General features: G+C 43.9%; 1 protein-coding gene across 1 annotated transcript in view; it reads right to left on the bottom strand.

The window, feature by feature from the left end:
* Positions 1-5,650: 5,650 nt before the first annotated feature.
* The window catches only part of LOC147733191 (uncharacterized), a 63,096-nt gene continuing 46,580 nt past the window's right edge, over positions 5,651-22,166 (bottom strand). Inside the window, exons 33-44 of the mRNA XM_086957732.1 lie at positions 20,992-21,302; positions 20,414-20,588; positions 19,267-19,298; positions 18,148-18,325; positions 17,105-17,209; positions 15,921-15,961; positions 14,632-14,760; positions 12,295-12,393; positions 10,768-10,899; positions 8,264-8,309; positions 7,359-7,470; positions 5,651-5,954 (exon numbers count right to left, since the gene is read on the bottom strand). Coding sequence (XP_086813858.1) covers positions 5,738-5,954; positions 7,359-7,470; positions 8,264-8,309; positions 10,768-10,899; positions 12,295-12,393; positions 14,632-14,760; positions 15,921-15,961; positions 17,105-17,209; positions 18,148-18,325; positions 19,267-19,298; positions 20,414-20,588; positions 20,992-21,302 — 1,577 coding nt within the window. The 3' untranslated portion in view covers positions 5,651-5,737. The remainder of the gene's footprint in view (positions 5,955-7,358; positions 7,471-8,263; positions 8,310-10,767; positions 10,900-12,294; positions 12,394-14,631; positions 14,761-15,920; positions 15,962-17,104; positions 17,210-18,147; positions 18,326-19,266; positions 19,299-20,413; positions 20,589-20,991; positions 21,303-22,166) is intronic.

Genomic DNA, 22,166 nt, shown 5'->3' with positions numbered 1-22,166 from the left:
AATGTATTTTGTAAATGCTCAGGTTGCAGTTTCAAGAAATGTTGTTTGTCATGGTCTTTATTTCAGAGAAACGTTTGCGTGAGAAGAAAAATAAACTTTCAGTTTAATTACATAGGTGTGCACATCACCGTGAATGTGCCAGGGTTGGAATCGAAATTATTCAATTATCGAAGAAAAATTCCTCAAGATGGCGCCAGACGCTGCGTTCCAGTGACGTGGAGGAGCATGCGCAGAAAGGCAAGGCTGAAAGGAGTTTGAGGCGCGAAATCAGCTGACAGGAAATGTCACTGCGCACTTCTAAGAAAGCCAGACGCCGCTCCAGGAATCACAATACACGTGAAAACACAGCGTGCTCAGGATTTCACACTTCGCCATGACACGGCCAACCACCGCCATAAAGCAGTGTGAAATCACACACACCCGGTCCCTTATTTAAAGATGCCAGGGCAAAGTTCATGGAGAGATGGTCATCCTCTGAGCTTGAGTCGAATCTGAAAACTGTGTGCCTCAACGCCGGGCGACAGCAGACCTTCAGGGAAGTGCAGTGCACAGCACACGCAGATGCTCCGATTCCCGATGTGTCGCGGCAGGAAAACACAATTAAGAAGGACGACACCGATAAGTCAATTGGGGTCAGAAGATTCAAAGACGCTCACACGTCGCTCAGGTACCACGTCGTGAAGTCCACGGAACCCAGGTAGGAAGACAGGTTTTCAGTATTGCTGGCTAAACTCCTTTAAAGATTCTATCATTGGTTGAGATTAATGAAATCCGCGGTGAGGGGCTGTAGTTTTACCTCGTCGCCACTTGTTGAAAGCAAGTCTCAGGAAACAAGCAGTTAGAATAAAGAGTACGTTTATTCATAAACAGCCCCACAGCAGGAGCGGTGCGTAGTCAGGAAGATTATTTATCATATGACAGTTTGGCAATTCCTTGGGACAGAAGGAAAGGTGGAACGTTGGGAAACCAATGGGAGGGGGTGAGGTGACAATGGGTGCTCTCGCACAGGAGAGGTGACAGGGGCACAAGGGAGTACAGAACCAAGATATACCAACAGAGGAGGAGGCCCTGAGCAAACCGGAGCTTGCCAGCTTGCAGGTTGAGGACAGGCCTAACAGGGAAGAGTTCCGCCAAGCATAGAAAGAGTGTCCCACTCTTGAGGGCTTGAGGTGCCAGGCCTCAGCCCATGCAGCAGGTGAAGCCTCTGGGGATCAAATAATCCACTGGGAGAACAATCTCCCCTACAGCGAGTCTAAGGCTCCTGTTGCAGGGGAAACCCATGTGCTTGTAAGTCCCAGTAGGAAGGTCACAGGACCTTCCTACTGGGTTTGACTCAAGACATACCCGGGGCAGGACATTTAGAGCAAGACAAGTCTTTTGTCAGGCTTGTCCCCCATTTCTATTGGCCCAGAATGAAGACAGCCTCAGATTCATACTGCAGGGCCTATCCCACCTGCCAGGCCAGTGGGTTCTCAGGGAAAAAGTATAAAACACTCCTGATCCTATTACCTGTCATTGGCAACACCCTTTGAAAGGGTGGGCATCAATGTCATTGTACCCTTGGACCCCAAGACAGTCTAATCAATCAATCAGGATTTGTTAAGTGCTGCTGCTTCACCCATGAGGGTCTTGAGGCACTGTGGGATCATGCTGCGGGATCACGCTGCCTGGTACTATTAGTTGAACAACCAGGTCTTGAGGTCCTTCCTGTACTGCTGCAGCAAAGGTGGGGCTTCGTGGTACAGGGGGAGGGTGTCCCAGGTCTTAACCACCAGATGGGAGTAGGAGCGGCCTCGCTGTTTGCCTGGCAGATGCATTGGGTAGCTCCTAAGGAGAGGGATCTGGAACGGAGTTGTCCGATGGATTGGAGCAAATTCACTCATTAGTTGAGGTAGGCTGGTCCTTCATTGTGTAGTGCCTTGTAAGCATAGGTGAGCAGCTTAAACTGGCATCTTTTCATGACTGGTAGCAAGTGGAGTTTCCTGAGCTGAGGTGTTATGCGCATCTGTCTGGGGAGGTAAAGGATGATTCTGGCTGCTGTGTCTGTACTCCTGGTGTTGGGTGGGAGTAATCTGAAGACCTTACTGAGCATACAGAGGGTGAGGAAGCAAGTGGAGGAGACAACGCTCACCTGCTTCTTCCTGGAAAGGAGGCTGTTGAGGATGATGCCGAGGTTGTGGGCATGTTCGGTGTGTTTGGCTAAGCTCAAATACTAATCATTTGTTGTTCCAGAGGGTGTCCTTGCCTTTCCCGAAGATGAGAACTGCTGTCTTGTCTGTGTTGAGTTTGAGACAGTTGCTCTTCATCCATACAGCCACATCTTTCATGCATATTTGATACTTGTCCTTGATGGTCGTTGGGTCATTAGTCAGGGAGAGGATGAGTTGGGTGTCTTCGGCATAGGAGATGATGTTGAGTCCGTGGCTCCTGACAATGTTGGCCGGGGGCATCATGTATAAGTTGAAATGGGTCAGGTTGCGGGATGAGCCTTAAGGTACAGCACAGGTGATGTTCTTAGGGAACGAGGAGCAGTGAGGGAGGTTTATCTTCTGTGTTCTTCTTAGGTAGGATGCGATCCACTTTAGGGCTGCTCTTTGGATTCCGATCTGGTGGAGTATGTTGATCAGTGTGTGGTGGGATACGGTATTGAAGGCTGCTGAGAGGTCGAGTAGGATGAGGATGGCGGTTTCTCCGCAGTCTAGCAGCATTCTGATGTCGTCCGTAACTTCAACTAGAGCTGTCTTTGTGCTGTGATTTGCTCTGAAGCCTGATTGGGAGGAGTCCAGAAGGTTATTGTTCTCCAGATGTCTAGTTAGCTGGATGATGATAGCTTTCTCAATTCCCTTACCTGGGAAGAGGAGCAGGAAGATGGGTAGTAGTTTTTAAGTGCTGCTGGGTCTGCTGATGGTTTCTTCAGCAGTGACTTCACGTCGGCATGTTTCCATTTCTGGGGGAAGTGGGCTAAGGTGTTTGAGGAGAGGAGTACCTAGGTGAGTTCTTTGCTGATGAGTTGATTGCAGAGGTTGAAAGTGTGGTGGGGCAGGGGTCTGCTGGGGCTCCAGTGTGGATGGATCTCATCATGGACTCAGTTTCCTTCTCTGTGAGGGTTTTCCAACAGGTGATTTGGTGGGGATGTCCATTGCTGGGGGTTGGGGTGTGAAGTCTTGCCAGATGGTGTTAATTTTGTTGTAGAAATGTCTGCACGGGTGTTGCAGAGGGCTTGTGAGGGTGTTGTGATGTTTTCTGTAGCTGAGGGCAATAGGGTTGTCCTCGTCTTGGTGGACCATGCCACCTGCTACCCAGAGGCTATCCCTCTGAGGTCAATGACTACACTTGTGGTTGCTAGAGCTCTGATGGGGATCTCTACCCATGTTGGGTTCTCCAAGAAGGTAGTGTCTGGCAGAGGCACTAACTTCATGTGTGCATATATGAAGTCCATTTGCAATGAGTGTGGTGTGTCTTAAAAGTTCACCACACCCTATCACCCCCAATACAATGGTCTTGTGGAGAGATTGGATAAGACTTTGAAGGGCATGATTATGGGTCGGCCTGAGCCAATGAGACGTAAGTGGGACATCCCCTTGCCATGCCTTCTCCTCACCTACAGGGAGGTGTCACAGAAGGGAGTAAGCTTCAGCCCCTTTGGTCTTCTCTATTTTCCACCCTGCTAGGGGACCTCTGAGCCTTGCCAAGGAGGGGTGGGAGCAGGTACCAGGAACCCTCCCCACAGGATGTGGTCAGCCACATGATGGTCCTCTGCAACCAGATGCACCGCTACTGGAAAAGTAATTGAGAGGCCAGTCAAGAAGTCATAAAACTCTGGTATGACCAGAGGGCCGCTCTGGTGGAGTTTCAGCCTTGCCAGAAACTGTGGATCATGGAGCCAGTGGAGCCCAGGGCTCTCCATGACCACTGGACTGGTCCATACAAAATCAAGGGGCGGAAGGGTAAGGCCATCTAACTGGTGGACCTCCAAACCCCTAGGAAACCCTAAGGCTGGTCCATGTGACTTCAACCTCACTTTGAGAGGTCTGAAGTGAGCATGCTCCTTGTGACAGATTAGAAGATTGGAAGGGGAGAGTGAATGTCTTCCTAACCGTCTTCCTTCACAGGAACACAATGACTCAGTGGAGGGTCTCAGCCTTTCTTGCAATCTGACCCTAGAACAGCAAGATGACTGTTATTAGTTGCTAGGACAGCTTGCCTCACTGTTCTCATGCACCCCAGGACTGACACATCTGTGTGTCCATAATGATGACCCTGGAGACAGTCCACCTGTAAAGAACAAAGTGTACTAGTTGTCTGAGAGGTTGAAAGCCAGCATCCAGAAGGACGCCACCAAGATTTTGGCATTGGGGTGATTGAGCCCTCTAATAGTTGCTGGTCCAGCCCCTTGGTGTTAGTACCAAAGTGCACCATCACCATCTCTGAACTCCCATTCTGCGTTTACTACTGAGGACTCAACTCAACTCAGTCACCAGGACCTATGCACACCCCATCTCCCTGAGCTGATAAGCTCATTGACACGCTAGGCGCTGCCATGTTCCTCAGTACCTAGACGCCAGGGTACTGGCATATCGCTCTGATTGAGGGGGCCAAAGAGAAGTCAACATTTTCAACCCGAGGGCCACTACCAATTTCCAGTGATGCCCTTTGAATTGAATGTGCCCCTGCTACCTTCCAAAGGTTGGTCATCAGGGTCCTGGCTGCTAAGAAGGCCTTCTGTGCTGTCTACTAAGGCCAATAAGTGCCAGATTGGGCAGGGTTCCATGGTGTATCTCAGACACCTGGTAGGTGGAGGCAAAGTGCAACCCCTAAAGACCAAGATTGAAAACCTCATTGCTGGGCCACCAACTGAACCCAAACTGAAGTGAGAGTTTTATTATAATCGGCAGAGTATTTCCTTCCAAAACTAAAAATGACTCAGCAACATAGGAGAAACAATAAAATCCTCATTAAGAAGTAGTCCTCTGTGAAGGATCAAGGAATTGCAGCGTATTAGAGGTACAGCTCAGGACTAATTTCTCAAGAGTTATCAAAATAAATAGCAAAGAATAGAAAAGGAAGAGCTCCTTGTCTGGCTCGCACTCAGTTTCTCACCTTCTCTGATTAATTTTAATACTCAGTCAAAACAGATGCAGCTTTTTTAAGCTTTTCATGTGCCTTCTGCACTTTAGAAAAATATAGTTATCTGGGAAAAGTGGCCAATGGAGCTCCTACAAGATGTCATCATTTGAAGTGACTTTAGAGATGCTGGATTGTGATGGTTGGATCATTAGGGACATCACTCTCAGGAGTGGGATGTAAGGGATGGAAGAGTTTCCTCTTCATAAGGATGGTCACATTGATCATTATTGGCATAGATGCAAAGGACTGTTTTTGCATTAGAGCATTATTCTGATAATTTGCTGGAGCAACATCCAAGCCCTTAGTATACTACAATCACTCAACAAACGCCTACAACCAGGTATGGTAAAAAGAACATACTATACCCTATTTTGCACTTTATTTGAAGACCATTCTCAGCCATAGTCACCCAATTCTTCCCATTTTGCAAAAAGAGCTGTCATCTCTGTTTCTATAAATGCAGCATTCTGACAATGCCTAGGCGGTCACCTTTATGTTGGCGGAAACAACAACAATAAAGAAGTAAATTTCAAAGCAAGTTTATTAGGTAGCCAAAAGACAGGTGAAGCAAATTTACATGTCCTGTTAGCTGTAGTTAGGTGCAAGTGTTTTATCTTCTGCGCCTTCTACTATTTTCCTGCTGAGCTGCCCATGTGCCCTCTTCGGGGATGCACACGGTGCCCACACAACCGCACTCATCCACGCTGACGTAGGAGAAGCTGATGCTGGTGCCATCCTCACAGACCAATTCTGCTGTCTTATTACTTTTCTTCAGCTCCTGGCAACAAGAACATTTATGCTCTATTGCTCCAGTCATGGAGGAGAATCTGTCCAGCAAAAGGAAAAGAAACAACAGGTTTTAAAAAGCTACAGTAACAAATGTGTAAAATACATAGTTATAGATACTTCGATAATTCAATTAATTTAGCACTGAGGAGTAATATTTCGGGGACAATGCATGAAACAATTGATTTTTGTTTCCTAAATAATGTGACATGGGGAACAATTTGCAGTTCCAGTAGGTGTTTTAGACCAGGGATAAAGGAATGGGTGAAACTACAAGATGGAGAAAACCTGATACAGCTGTGAGTGAGACTCCATTCACAAGAGAGGTTAAGTAATCTAGAGCCATTTCCATTGACATATATTAGGTAGATGATGTGGATATTAGTAATACTTCATTGAAACATACAAATATATTGGTGAAGTGTCAGTGATCAGTGCTTCCACTGAAGTGTCAAGAATGAGTAAAAAGGGAATGAGTGACACTCCAGTGGAGTGTGTGGGGTAAGAGGGAAGAGAATGAGCATCTCATATCAGTGAGAAGGAAATGGGATTGGGGCTGCTGTGAAATGTGCCTGGGAAGTGTGCCTGGGCTCAGTGAGAAGGGAATGAGTGGGACTGCCATGAAGTGTGCCTGGGCTTAGTGAGAAAGGAAAGAGTGGGAATGCAGTGAAGAGTGCCTGGGCTCAGTGAGAAGGAAATGTGTGGGACTTCATTGCAGGGCAGAATTTAGTGCTATAGGAATGACTATGACACACTTGATAAGCGCAGAGCAGGGAAATGTCTAAGGTTGTGGGGATAACAGAACACTCAAGGCATTATTTATGAGGCTTTGCAACACTTTTACACCTTTCTTGCGTAACTTTTTGTGACATTGCAGTGGTGTATTTACAAAGTGACGCATCTAAGCAAATGCCCCACTTTGTAAACCTCTGCACTACATTATCCCTTCTACAGGTATAGTGTATGCAGGGTGGGTAGTCTCCCGCAATAAAAGGTGGTAGAAGTGGTGCAGTGAAATCTATAAGATTTCACTGTGTCACTTCTAGAACTCTACGGTGTCAATATCTTACACCTTCCTCGTAGGCGTAAGATGCATGCCCTTTCATGTGGGGCTTGCCTCATGTAAAAGGACACATTGTTGAAGTTGTGTCTGTTTTCACACACCCCAGCAATGCGCCACTTTTGCGGCTACAGATACGTCAGAAATACTGACATATCTGTAACTCCTTGTGACATGGAGCGCCGTATATTAAATATGTCACTTCTATTCTGTTGCAAGGAGGACACTGTGAAAACATTTGTATCGCTGTTTTCATGCAACAATGCAACAGTTTTCATAAAAAGCCCCTCAATTGCCAGGCACGGGAACCAGTTCGGTGAAAAGTGATCATCCCACACTCTGCTTAGATCTAGTCTAGTGCATTGTACTGTATGTTGCAACTTACCCTGAGGAGCTGCTGCAAAGCCCCTCGCATTCAGACAGCTCAACGGTTGTGTTGCATGTGCCATGAGATAGGACAGTTGCCTTGGGTTGAGGCGTGCAAGATGACTGGGGCACTGTAAGAATTAGAAGGAAAAGTCAAAATCTTTTACACAGGTTGAAATATTCCTTTGCTGGTTTCTGTATTCTGAATTGAAAGGAGGGTGGATATCTTGTACTTAAATGTTCCTCAAAAGTAACTATGCAAGACTATTATCAACACAGTGAAAAGAGAACCTTAGTCACCACCTATACCCTCACTGTCTTTCACCGAGCCTGTATCTCAGGTAAAACCAGTGTAAGATGGTACATCCTTCACCATAACATGCAGCACAAGCAGAAATCAGTGCATGGTGACTCATCATTTACAAAACGAGACATCTGCCATGAAGACCACCAACTCAAAGGGAGTAAAAAAAGGCGTAAAGATCTGCTCCTACATGTGAGATGTCACTTAGTCTTGTATGAGATAACTTCTCTTCTAGCACTGACGATGTTACGCATGCTTCCAAGTAATGTCAAATAATTGTACACAACACTGACAAACATCAATGATTGCTCCTAGTAAATAGTTACAGCATAACCTTATTCACACCCCTCAAAAAAACGTAGCATATAAGCTGTCACTCAGTTACTCCTTCATTCAATCTCTCTCGCAAATAACCGGACACTTAGAAAACACTGAGGGGTCTACCTAACCTTACAGAAACAACACAGTATGGCCCATCAAAAAAAATCTGCCAAAAGACGCACTATTACTATAAAAAAATAAAATAAACAGAAAGAGTCATGAAGAGATATCTCAAGCTTTTAAGAGACATCTCTTGCAGCTCCGTGTTACAATAATATTATTACAATACAATTACTTACATTTACAGATTTCGCAGCAACCATCTGAGGTCTTCTGTTTGTATTCCTGTAATAAAATAAGATATGGAAATATGAAAAATCAGACACTGGTTAGACCAATCAATGTATCATTTTCTCAAGAACCTCAACAATCTGAACGTGACCATGCAGGAGGCTGTGCCAGGGATCTGAATCCCTACTCATAACCCCCACTTCTCTGCCTAGAAAAATAGTTTGACCACGGAAGATGTATATGTGAATTAGAGACTGCCTGCACCGTCAGGGAGTACACCGTCTTTGACTAGAAAGGGAGCAGAGAAGTCACTTTTAAGTAAGGGTGGGCGTAGTCCGCGAAGTAGCGCTACGCGAAGCTACGCGAAGTGCACTTCGCACTACGCGAACTTCACGTAGCACTGCACGAGCTGCGTAGTAGCATGTTCTCACTGTGCAAGATGTGTTTTCAATGATTGCACAGTGCGGACAAGCATCCGGCACTGTGCAATCATTGAAAACGGCATCTTGCACAGTGCGAGCTGCAGTTTTCTGCTGCTCGAGTAGATTATTACTCGAGCTGCAGCTTTCTCAACGCGAACTGGTAGTTTCTCATTGAGAGCGGTCGCAAGCATGCGCAACCACTCACAATGGAAACCTTTCCTCCCCGCGTTGAGAATCTCGCCGGGATGTCATTTTGCTTGCTCGCGGTCGCGAACATGACGTTCAGGAGCGCGAACAAGCAAAAAATGAGCGCTCCACTACGCTATGCTGCACTACGCGTGTTCGCACTGTGCTACGTGCAGCTCGCGTAATGCGAAGTTGAGCAAACTTCGCAAACTCCGCGAGCGTAGCGTAGTGCTTTGCCCAGGCCTACTTTTAAGACTATGGGGATCACTAGAAGAGAGTTAGCAGGACCGCCAGGGCAGCCAAGGAAAGGAGGAACATAGCCTCATGGAAAGGGTTGATTAGATAGTGTGAGACACTTTATGGTACAGCAGGATGGGAGCAACTAAATATAATAAACACTGTACAGTTACTGAGCAATGTCTTACACCAAGTAATTACTTTTTCATGTATATTCTCAAAGATGTCATTTGAATATTACTATTTTCGATTCTAGGACCCCTATGAGCGAATCAAAGCTGTTCAGTGATAACTGTTTTTTTGGAAATGCACAGAACCAGATGGACAGATACAGCCACTGAAGTACTGCAAGGCAGAGATTCGGACTTGCCAATGGAACCAAATGGTCTTCGATCCATAATATTAATTCACAAAATGCCAAATGTGGAAAAGGTCAGCATCGGTCCATAGTAGAAGGTCCGCCTGCTACTTCCATGGAATTTCTTCTGTAGGCAACAGACAATACGAACCAGGCAACCATAACACACTGGAAGGCTATTCACTGCCAGCTACAGGCAAACTGTTTACCATGCAATACAGTAGCAAAGACAGACAAAGGACTACAGTAAGAGTGTTTGTATCTTATGAAACAGGACCAGTTAGTTGAGCTTTCTTTGCATATTTTATGGAGCTCTGATGTGCAACAGAGGTGATTCCAGCCAAAAATGGTGCCAGCACCAACAAACTGATCGAAAGAGGATCTATCATTCGCTCTGCAATCTAACTACTCTTTTGATGGTTGATCCAACAATCCTAGAGTCGGAAGAGGCACCCAAAAGAAGGTGAGTCATTACAGCTTTCAGATAGAGTAATTGCCAGGAGTCTGACACTCCAAATCTTTTGACAAAATATGCAGGGAGGAAGATGTGGGAGGAGTTGGGGAAACAACCTTTACAACGCAACTTTTACAACGCACTACCATTACAACAAAACTTTTACAACGCAACATCCATTACAACGCAACCATTACAACGCATGACACTACAACGCACACCACTACAACGCATGCCATTACAACGCAGTCATTACAACGCATACCATTACAACGCATAGCATTACAACACATTGTACCCTTACACTATCCAACACTTATCCTACTGTTGCACCCCCTGGAGTTAGAATAGTAATTTTTACCCCTACACTATCCAACACTTACCCTACTGTTGCACCCCCTGGAGTTAGAATAGTAATTTTAACCCCTACACTATCCAACACTTACCCTACTGTTGCACCACCTGGAGTTAGAAAAGTAATTTTTACCCCTACACTATCCAAAACTTACCTTACATGCAATGTAATGTTATGCGTTGTAATGGTATGCGTTGTAAATGTAGTATGAGTTGTAGTGGAATGCGTTGTAAAGGTAGTTTCAAAGAATTAGTTGTAATGGCATGCGTTGTAATGGTATGCGTTGTAATGGATGTTGCGGTGTAAAAAATGTGTTGTAAAGGTAGGCGTTGTAAAAGTAGGCGTTGTAACGTCATACATCCAGGAGTTGTGAATACGAGAGAGAAAGGAAAATGTTGACGAGTCAGGCAGATGTTCTAAGCTAAGAAAATATTAACAAACATTTGTGCCCCAAATTGATTCAATGAAAGAGTACTTATTGAGGAGTTAAAAAGACTTACATTTGGACAGTCTGCGGGCTCTAGGGCAGGACACACCCTCTTCACAGAGGATACGACAAAATGATCATTGAATTTTTCACACTCATATTGCATTCCGCAGTCATCACCGGATGGGTTCCATATCTCTCCAACCTGAAATAAAAAAAAATAATTAAAACAGGTGAGTGGTTTTTAAAGAAAAGCCTAGGCAAGGTCCTATTTTACATATCATCACCATGGGTGTTGTTTGCACCGCGCCATCATTGCACCCAAAGGAAACAGAAGCATGTTAATTACAAAAATATATATTCTTTATGCGTATTTCACTAAAGTCATTTATAATAATAGAAATGTATAATTAACCCCAACATATTATCCTATCTTTTGGCAAGAATATTACATTGTATCCTTTATTTGGTCAAATATATTTATTCTCAAAGAGATAAAAAAAGAAAATGGGCTACTGTGATATGCTGACTATCATAAACCTATCTGATGTCTAACTGATATATCCTACCTACAAGCAATCCACTTAAACTGCTCTAAATCTTTCTGTGCCATGTCTCCTTATTGGCACAGCAATTAAATAAGAGACTGGATGCCTTTGGAGATATTTTAACCTTCATACTAGTCATATTCGTTTACATGGTTATATCAGATACTGTCAAGAATACTTAAATGTAAATGTATAATCCCAGGGCACCTCCTCGTTTCATGCGTGCATGAACAGAGGACTAACAAGATTTATGTGCATGGCTAAATAATTGGATCAGCTATTCTGAAAGTACCAGCGGCTCATGAAATGGAGAAATAGGACTCAAATGTACAGCTTTTCTGCGGCTTCATTCTTGTTGCTCCCTATTAAACCGTCAATCTGTTTTTGCCAGTGTAAAGGCACTCCCTATGTCCAGTGATAATACATTAGTTGTGTCCTCTAATGGAAGGCCAGCCATGAAGTAAGTAATAGACACCTGGGGCCTCATTTATGAAAAGTGACGCATCGCTGCATGAAAACAGCGATGCGTCACTTTTCACTGCACTCTCCTTGCGAGGCCAATGATGCATCATATTTACAGTATGACGCATCATGGCGCAAGGAGTTACAGAAACGTCAGTATTTCTGATGTATTTGTATGGCGCAAAAGTGACGCATTGTTGGAGTGTGTCACAAAAGTGACGCAACTCCAGCAATGTGTCCTTTCACATGGGGCAAGCCCCATGTGAAAGGGCCTGCGTCAGTCAGGCGGCGTAAAAGTGATGCATAAATGAGGCCCCTGGCTGGTGTATAGATTGACATATTTGGTGATTTGTGAGCCCTACAGAAGGCACCCTCCCATGTCCTTCTTTTCATTACAGTGATACTGGATAAGGATGGTGGGTCAAAGGAACCGCATGCAGGAACTCTGAGTGCTTGCAAGACAAGGCTGGACCTGTCTCCAATAGGTAACAGCATCTAAACCACTCAACATGATGCTTATGCTGCAGCGGCAGACTGACACACAAGGCTCTTGAACAGGAAAGTGGAAGCATTCACCACAGCAGAGTTACCTCAAGGACTTTGGTTTCATTGTTCTGTGTCTTCATGACACACTTCGTCTGCACACACTTTCCACAGCACTCCTCTGGCGTCTCAGTATACTCAAATCCCTGCATCACAGAGGGGTCAAAGAAAAGCAGTCACACGATGACACTAGAGATGCATTTCATTATTTATTGTATGTGGCACCCTTTTGTGAGAGGCCACCAAATCAGGAGAACATCAGACACCACCGGAACCATTTATGAAACCTCTCTCCTTTCAGATTGGAAATATTTCACACAAGCAATACCCATAAAGCTTGATTATTGTGATTCTGTTTCACTGCATGCATTTAACCTCTTCTGCTCTCCATAAGGCCATATACCCTTGGTTTTAAGTACTGCATATTACAAATTAAAGAGAAACAATATGGTGTTACCTACATGTCCGAATCCATCACTTGTAATGCTTTATCTATTGCCATTGTCAAGGGATGTGAGGATTCACGTCTGGTGAATTAGGCCTCCCCCCGGACACAATAGAGTAATGAAGAGGAGTTTAAACTACCTGCATCGGTGGGTAAAGTATTCCCTGAAAAACTACAGTTGAAAGGGAGTTAAAGGATGACTAATCTGTTAGCAGTGACTTCGCCATATACACGAAAAACTCACAAACTTCTTGAACTAGGTTCTATATTTCCATCGTGGCTTAACCCTACAGCACAAAGTCAACCACAAAATAGTGTATGCCTCTGAATAGTAAGTGGTGGGGAAAGGGGGATATTTCAATATTTGCCTCTGGGCAAAGTGAGAGTGGATTCTTTGTAGCCCTTGTTCGAATGGGGGCAGGAGGCCATTTCCATCCTCAACGTGTGTCACATGTAGTTCCCCACATGACATTTCATTAGTGGTTGAATAATGTACCCTCTAGGGAGGTGCTGTAACCAGAGAATCGTGAACATCACTAGAAACATTTGGGACCCCCAATCATTTGAGCTTGGAAATATTTCACAGTTCCCTATGAAATATGAGTTGTTATACCAGTGCATTTTGTGTAATTGAAGCACCCAAACATGATACGGTTATATATGTATCCCATGCCACTGAAAACAGATGTGGCCAAATAGCATGATATTTAGAACAACTGTAATGAATGAATCACGTTTACATTATTACAGCCAAAATGTCAAATGTCATGTTATAGCAGTACAGCTTTAATGATTTCAGAAGCCAATGCTTGTGGTCTCACAGATCATATTTTAGAATGAGTTGACAGAAGAAAACAAATGAGGCCATACTCACAAAGCTTGGTTATTGTGCTTCTATCTCACTGCATGCATGTAGCTACTCGTGGTCTGAACGTGGCTATATACATTTTATTATATGGGCTGCACCTTAAAAACTGCATGGTAGTAACCATGCATGTTGGTCGACTTCCAATAAGTGTAATATGCAATTTAGTACCATGGGCGCAGGATGTGAGCATTATGACCTACACGAGGCTTTGCCTCTCATGAATCAAGGCCCCCACACCACACTCAACAATGGTAATTAATGGCATATTATACTCCCTGCAGCTGTATTTAAAGTATAATATAGTCAAAAAGTAGTTAAGGTTGATTAATATCAACAGTGGTTTTGCCATAAGAAGTTAAAGATCATGACATTCAGGCATTATGGCATATCACAACCCTGCCATCCAGGGAGAACTGCCCAATACTGCAGACCATAGAGGAGGGGGAACAAGGTGCGGTAGCGGGTGCAAGTAGCTTGCTCCTCCATGGCTCACACATTATTACGCACCACAGATGAGCGGGTTCCCTGCTACACACTCTTGCGCCCTGCTCCCAGGACATGAGGGGGATTACAAGGAGGTGACGCTAGGTGGAGATATTTCCACTCTTGACCTTAGGGCAAGGTGAGGGTGTGATCTTTGTAAACCTCCTCCTTACCCATGTGCACGTGTGGGCAGGCAGCCATTTCCTCCTCACACTGGGCGAGCCTCTGCTCGCACTTTGCCAGTTCATGATAGTGGAAAAGAGACTGGAATACGTTTTCCCATCCATTCGCTCTTCGGCAAGGTAAGTTTTTCTTGAAGGTGGTGAACAATGGTCAAAGGGGCCTAAAGGTATTAAGAATTTTTTATTGTGTAGGGTGTCCCCTAATATACACTGATCCAGGTGTTTGATATGGCTGTGTACCCTTTTCTTGCTGTCCATCTTAAAATAAACTTGTAGCTTAATAATTAGGACTTTTTACGTTACAACACCTGCTTACTTTACGAGCATGTCAGAGAGTAGACTAAATAGAGGAAGTGTATAGAATGCCTAGGAGTCTTACTCTAGTTTGTACAGTATAGATTCTTACCTCTGAACAGTCTTTCTGGCAAACTGTGTCCTGGCACGTCACAGTGAGTAACTGGGTATCTGGGTCCACCTGATCCGTGCACTCACATTCCTTACAGGCGCCCTTGACTTGTGGGATGTTGGATCCAGGCTAGAGCAAGTCAAACAAAAACAGCTCTAGGTCATGCATTGCATTCAATATCATGCATGGTTGGGGTGGTAGAGTCAGTGAAGGCTGCCTGGTCTATGTGGAAAAGGTGAAACATTTACAGGGAAAGGGGTTGCGGAGCGATAAAGATCCGGATGAGGGGCTGTGAGACTAACGTAAAGGCAGGGATTTAAGTGGGATGAAAAAACTGGGGGGTCTCTCAAAGGGGTGTGGCCAATGTAATTAAGGGCATGGCTTAAAAGACATAAGCTAAAAATCTGTGCTTAGCAAAGTGTGCCGCCCAACTTGTATTTTGCTGTTTCTATCATTGCATCTAGATATATGATACAAGTAACATCATACCTACAACAAGTCAGGACTATGGGCTGTGTTAATGGTTGCTAGTTGCATAAGATAAATAAGTAGCTACTATGGCCTGGATATAATATTGAAAAAGCTTCCACTTAAAGCCCTGATGACACCATGACAATGTTGCTGCTCCTCAGTTTCAAAAAGAGAAGTGGTAATTTGCAGTGTGCACTATTCAATAGGGCCCCCTCACTCGCAACAGCGTTCGGAGTCTTGTGCTTTAAAAAGCAGACACATGGGAGATGTAAGAAGCAAGGATTTCCCTTCCCCTAAAACGCTCACTACGTCATTCCGTAACTTCTCCACTTGTGAGAAGTGAGCAGTGTGAGCAGCGCACATCGATTTGCCAGCTGTCACTGCAGTCCGGAAAACAATGGACCGCCTGTGCCAGGGCACAAAACAGAGTGTGATAGAGACCCGTTTCAAGGCCCCCTTTAAAAAACTGCCGGTGCTCAGACCCGGTGAGACCCGGCCCACTTAAAGCCCTGAGCAAAGGGTCTACTTCAAAGCAGATGGGCCTAAGGTATTCCCTCTGTTCCTTGTTGTATACTGTGGACTCTATGCAAGAGGTAGTGACCAGCAAAAGAGAAAGGGCCGGAACATTTACATAAAGATGGATGAAAGGATAAACTGACATTCTGGCGAAAAGTACAGCTGAATCCATCACAACGATTCAATCTGGCAGTACCTCTAAGAGTGCTGCATGGGGAATATGTGGCTTTCTTGTAAGTTGGGTGTAAGCCCTCTGGGGCAAGAGTCTCACATGATGGAAAAAAGTAAGAACAATAGTTTACCTGGTATGTAACATTATTGAAGACACAGACTTTTTCTGGCACTGGAGGGAGAAAAAAGAAGATGGCGGTAGGTCACTTTCTGTATAACTATATAAGTAATCTTAACTGATGTTATATCTTATAGTCTTCCTCAGAAACAACGAAACGTCAACCTTAAATCTTTTTCAGTGCATTCTCTTCAGAGAGCTCTTCTATGCTATACATTGGCCCGCAGTCGTGAGAATTTCAAGCAATCTGTCTGACACAAGTTCATACAGAAACTGGTCACACAGGGGAGTCTTTCTCTTTGCAGTCTCAAAGTTGCATCAGAGTTCTGAACCCTCGTGGAGTGTTACTCTGACAAGATACCCCCTACCACCTGTACAAACATTCAGAAATGACCAGCAAAGTAAAGATAAAAGGCAAAGCGGGCAACAAAGTAACACAGAGCATTCCTACCATTAGGTCTTTTTTTTTTCTTTTTTAGTAAACTGAAAGCGATCATGAGTTTTTATAACATTCCTATGTATCTAAACTATCATGTATCAAGGCCACTGTTACATTACACCCCGAGTAAGCCACCAGGACATCTGCCTTTGGGAAAGTAAGTGAAAGGCATGTGTCCCTTCCTCTATTTCAAAGCACTCTTTTGTGAGGTTCTTGCACTGATCCAGGCATTACTTGAAGAGGAGAAGACTCAGGGATGGCATTTCACAGCAAAATAATGTAGAACCAGCCACGCCCTTCCCATGAATTAATTCTAACACCCAGTGTTAAAGTGCTTTGACTTTCATAACAAATTTGTTCTGTTCAGATCACGTGCATCTCCCTGATCAAGGAAGCTCTTCAGTTTCTTCCTATAGGAAGCTACATGCCTGCTCAATAATATCTAGAAATTTTGCTAGATTTCTCCCTCAAAACTCTTCAGTTTTAGAAAATTGGGAGCTCTTTCACCATGCATACATCAAACGGATCCTGTTGCCACAAGACCAACCGGAAACTTTAGGTCATACGTCAATGAATGGCAGGCAACAGTCTGTGCAGTGGAAGTTGTCCTACGAATGTTTCCTCTTTTAGACTTTAGGTGAACCCTTTGGGAATTTAAATCTGCTAGATCCAGCCATATCTGAAACATTCAGGCTACCCCTGTATCTTTATGCACAGTCTAAAATCTGTACCACATGGTGAGAACCCAGAACACCTACCACATTCCATCTTGGCGCAGCAGTCACCGGCTGAAAGGATGGACGAGAGCGTGAAACCTATCTCGCATTTCTTCACATCTGGATTGCACATTATGGGGTTGCATTCTGTAAACACAAAGGAAAGGGGCATTGAAAACTTTTTCACCACACATTAATTACAGTCCTAGATTAATTACTGACGACATTGTATTGTAGCCAGAAACAGCCCTTCCTGCCGCAGGGGCAGTGGTGCAAGATGTCTGGAGTCAAGAGATTAGCATAGAGTTAACTATTACAGCCATGGCTTTGAGGCAGAACCACAAATTCTTAAACAATATTTATGATAATGGACTCCATTACTATACACACTTATAGAAATATATATGTGCTAATCATCTAGTATACACGTGATCTTCACTACCAGTGATTGGTTATTGGACTTCTGTCAAATCTAGATATGCCTTCCCGGTATAAAATTTCTATCGATAGGCAAAGGGAGCAGATTTTATTCCTAGCCATGGCTGTACTAGACAAGGCTATCAACTGTTGCCACAAGTGGAAAGTGCACACTCTATGCAGAGACAGCAATTAGTGGGTTGCTTTGGCTTGGCACATCACTTGTAGTTGGGACGGGTTAGTATGGGTTCATAGCTTCAGTAGAACCCGATGTCATGGCTATTAAAATAATCGCAGAGTGGTAAGGAAAGTTTTGCCAGGTGCAGGTAGTACCAGTGGGTTAGCTCCACAGTCAAGCACTGTGGCTAAATTTTACTGCTTTGACATGATGCGGCATGCCAACGTACCTTGGGTTTTAAACCTACTATAATGCTGTTAGCCGACAGGCCGTCCAATCCCTTTTCTGAAGTCACTTAAGTCGGTCTTTTGCCAAGTAAGTCACCCTCTTTAGTATTTTTGCCACTTGCGTTAGGAGTAGGACAGTTTAGTGAAATGTTAAGTCAGCTTGAATTGGGAATGAGAAATTGGCGGTAATGTAAAATCAATGTGCACATAGGCTGATAAGCAGCCTTCCTCTTCACTAAGGGGCCAGGAAAGGAATCACTTACTGCATGTCATTTCGGTGCAGCAGAGGTTATCTGGAACTGGGGCCTCAACAAGCTCAAACCCTTCCTTGTCACATGCCGGTGGAGTGGACTCTTGACACTTGATTTCTTCACACTGGACTGAAATGGTATTGATGTTGCAGGAGCATTTCTGGCAGTTGCTTGTCCATGACTCTCCCGGCTGGACCACAGGGTAAAAGGACGGGGGGTTAAAACAACATGTTACGCGGTCACACTCTGGAATATCAAGTACAATAATACCATGGCACTCTGATATCACAGACAAAATGGATGATCAAACTGTCAAAAAGGTAAGTGAATACAGGGAAGCATATATATACTATTGTTAGCCCCACTTCTGAGTACCTCAGAGCTATATATACCGTGACGGTATATATATGTGGAGGTAGGTAGAGAAAATCCATACATACTTATCTTTCAATATTTTTGTTCTTGGTATTTTGTCCATTATATTAAGATGTCTCAATATTTTGTATTTGATACTCAGAATGTACATCTATTACACAATTGAGACACTACCTACAGGCTAATAAGCATGTTTTAAAGGTGTCCAAGTAGTCAGAACTTCTCCAAACAAGTCACCCCCAACCCACCCCACCCCACTCATGAGAAATGTAAAATTGACTATCCTTTACACGCGGTTGTACCTCGCTGCTATGCAGAAAGGTCCCTAGTACAGCACTAAACAGCATATGTTCATTATTTGTGTATGCTAGGGTAAGGTATTGTATACCATTATAAATTACTTCACTGTGAACCCCTAACAGAACCCTGAATAAAACCGTAATCAGCGATTCCCCTATATGTCACATTTCGACAGCTGACCTAACTTGGATATTGTCCAACAAGGTGAGAGTCCAGATATAATCTGCAGTGAAAGCTGCCTTCTGTGCACACTGGTTACAAAATGTTATACATACCATGACATGTAATTAGAGTGATAAATACAGACACAGGCACCCCAAGACAGACATAGCATCGCACAGACACACACCATGACTGTTTCAAAGGAAGAACTGAAACTAAAAAGCCGCTGCCCACCAGAGAATGCTATATATTTCGGATGAGATGAAGGCCAGTGTAGTAAATGTACTAACTCACCATTCTAGGTTTTCCGTCAGGTCCCACGCAGCCTGAATAAAGAAAGGACAGGCTTTTACTTTGAGTTAATAACACCATTCCACATGAAGGTCTTTAGAATTATAGCTACGTTTTTCACAGCCAACTACTGTCTAACAAGAACCACAGTTTATAGACTAAACAAAGTCAAGGGAAACAAGGTTGGGAATTCTGACAAACGGTGCAACAAAGGAGCGGAAAGGGTGAGCAGTCCGTTCAACCAATTCTTTTTAGAGGGGGATGGTTCGGTGAAATGAACCTCAGGAGGATGCATGTAGGGAAGAGTGAGATAGCTCCTGCTGGGGCATTCTGGATACCAAGCATCAGTGGATTTGTTCCTCACTGCCTGGGTAGGGTCTATGTTTATTCACCGAGGAGGCTATCCTTTAACAAAATAACCATCACCAGTGGGAAGTTGCTGAGGCAGTTGGCTGAGACAATGCAAAACTCGATTTTAGGAAGCACTGTTCTCTTGGGATAAAACCCAACTCCTCCCACGTGCAGTAAGGGACCACTGCCATCATCACGATTTACTTTATAATGAAAATGTGTCCTAACATAAGAGAAGTTACTACAGTTTATCTATTTAATTCTAAAAGAGCCCAAAAGCAGTGGCAGAGCACAGCCATAGTCCGACACTTTGACATAGAAGCAGGGAGTGCTTTCTGTGTAAGCTAACAGTGGTTTGACCACTCAGTGCATCAAACATTTGTAGCTGGATGAACTTTCTAAATTCCTAGCTATCTACTACAAAATGCAGTTTCCTGACATTTTGTGTACTCGTTTCCTCAATCTATTCCCAATGGTGTGGATGTCTCAGCGCCACCAGACATGTAGTGGGTGGCGTATCTCTGCCAAAGCCCATGCATCCTTTAGATTTTCCCATCAAAGGGTGTCATTGTAGGACACTACTTAACATAGTCATAACAAGAGGGAAAGCGGAAGGCACAAGACCCTACCTTCTGAACTTCACAGAAGCATTGGTTCACTATTATATCTAGATTTTACATGATTCTTTGGCTGTTCATTGTCAATAGAATGGATTTGTAAAGCCTCAGGTGCTCAAAGCTTAAAATACGGGAGAGCACAAGCCCCACATTGCCTCTGCTTGGGTTTTGGCAGCACTTACTTTCACATTCGTACTGGAAGCAACAGCCATTCTTGTCATAGACTTGTTTGGGAGCTAATCCACTGTCACATGTAATCTCCTTGACGGCTGGGCATTCAACATGCTGTAAGGTGATGTTCCCCCCAAGTTCGCAGGTTGCGTTAGTGCATTTGTTAATTTCCCATGTTTCACCAATCTGTAACAAAAAATTGGTTTAAGTCTTTGAGGTGGAGACTCCCAAATATGCGTCATTCTTTTTTACCTAAGATTGAGTACTATTGCCATCACATCATATCAATTGTCCGGAAAGCGATATCAGCATTTTTTATTTTACTTACTGGGTAGAGCATGGCAGTGTCTTCACCACACTGAAGTTTGATCAATACTTTTAACAACGAGTCCCAGCATATAAAGGCACACATTTCAGACAGCAAGCTCATACTATCTTCCCTTTACAACTCCATCCATTCAGAATTGTGAAACCAGAATTTGTAGGGTATTATTCTTTTTACCTTGAGAGTAAATAAACAAGGAGATCTAACCGAATGATTAACCCAAAAAGCTCACTTAGGAATTGACTGCCTGGTATATCAATTTACCTCTCTCCAGGGTTCTACACTTTCACAGCCATCGGTGATATTGTAGTCCGGACGTTTGTGAGTGGTTGGCAGCGATCCTGAGCTTGAAGGTGTAGTGGTGACGGGAGGCCTTTCAGTTGTGTTTGGGGTGGTTGTTTCAGTTGTACCTTCTGGAGTAGCTGGTGTCACAGTAGTGATTGGCGAAGTGACTTGTGGCGGAGGGGTACCAGTGGTTATGCAGGGACCCTTGGACTTCACAGGTGTGCAGTCTGCACCGCAAATGGCAAAGTACAAGCAGCCTTCATTATCTGTTGTATTGTAGATGACACCACCTGAAGGATACAAAAAGCACAAATGCTAGTGAGTGATGAAGTGACAACAATAGAAAATGAACATGCAAAATAGTTCTTCTTTTGATGGTAAGAGCTGTGTTACCAATGGTAGGAAAGGCCCTGCAATTTACAAATTCTCTCATTTACAATCTCCTGCATTAGATTTTTATGTCTGTCTTTGCCTTACCAATGGGAGTTTTCACTCACCTTCTAATGTTAATCAAGACCAATATTATCGACCTTTATATTTTTACATTCACTACATTGACCTAATCACTGTAACGCAGCATAAATATATATTTACTATTCTTAACTCCTGACATACTTACTTGTACTTTCACTGCAATTTTGTAAGTCAATATAGTTGACGAAATGACATGTGATATAAAGCATGAACTATATTGACCCTCCACTGGAGACAGGCACTCTTTTAAGCAAAACAGATCAGGCCCTTAAAACATTATGTTCTGTAAGAGCATTGTAACCCCAATGCATGTCATGTAGGTGTTGCCTCTGCTGCTAAAATCTCATTTAACTAGTTTGACTGAACAGCTGGTAGTCTTCAACAATAGCCACATTTTGACACACACCCTTCTCCCAAATCTTATGAGTCTACCAGAGATCACATATCTAAGGCTAATTGACCCCTTATGGAACTGAAGTCTCTTCAACATGCTGATATTTTGTAAGCTGAGACGACTTTGCCCCCGATTGCTTTTATTCCTGATGGCTGCAAAGTTTTCAAATCTGTTGAGTTGGCATCTTAAGAGAATGGTTGGTGGCCAGCAGTGGAGAGACTCTGGTGGCAAGTTATGTTTTCCCATCCCATTCTTATCTTCACTTCTTTTGGATCAATGGCTCACA

Source organism: Lissotriton vulgaris, chromosome 2_1 (genome assembly GCF_964263255.1).
Source record: "Lissotriton vulgaris chromosome 2_1, aLisVul1.2, whole genome shotgun sequence".
Lineage (NCBI taxonomy): Eukaryota > Metazoa > Chordata > Amphibia > Caudata > Salamandridae > Lissotriton > Lissotriton vulgaris.
The sequence above is the reverse complement of the archived record's forward strand: the minus strand, read 5'-3'. Positions and strand labels throughout refer to the sequence as shown.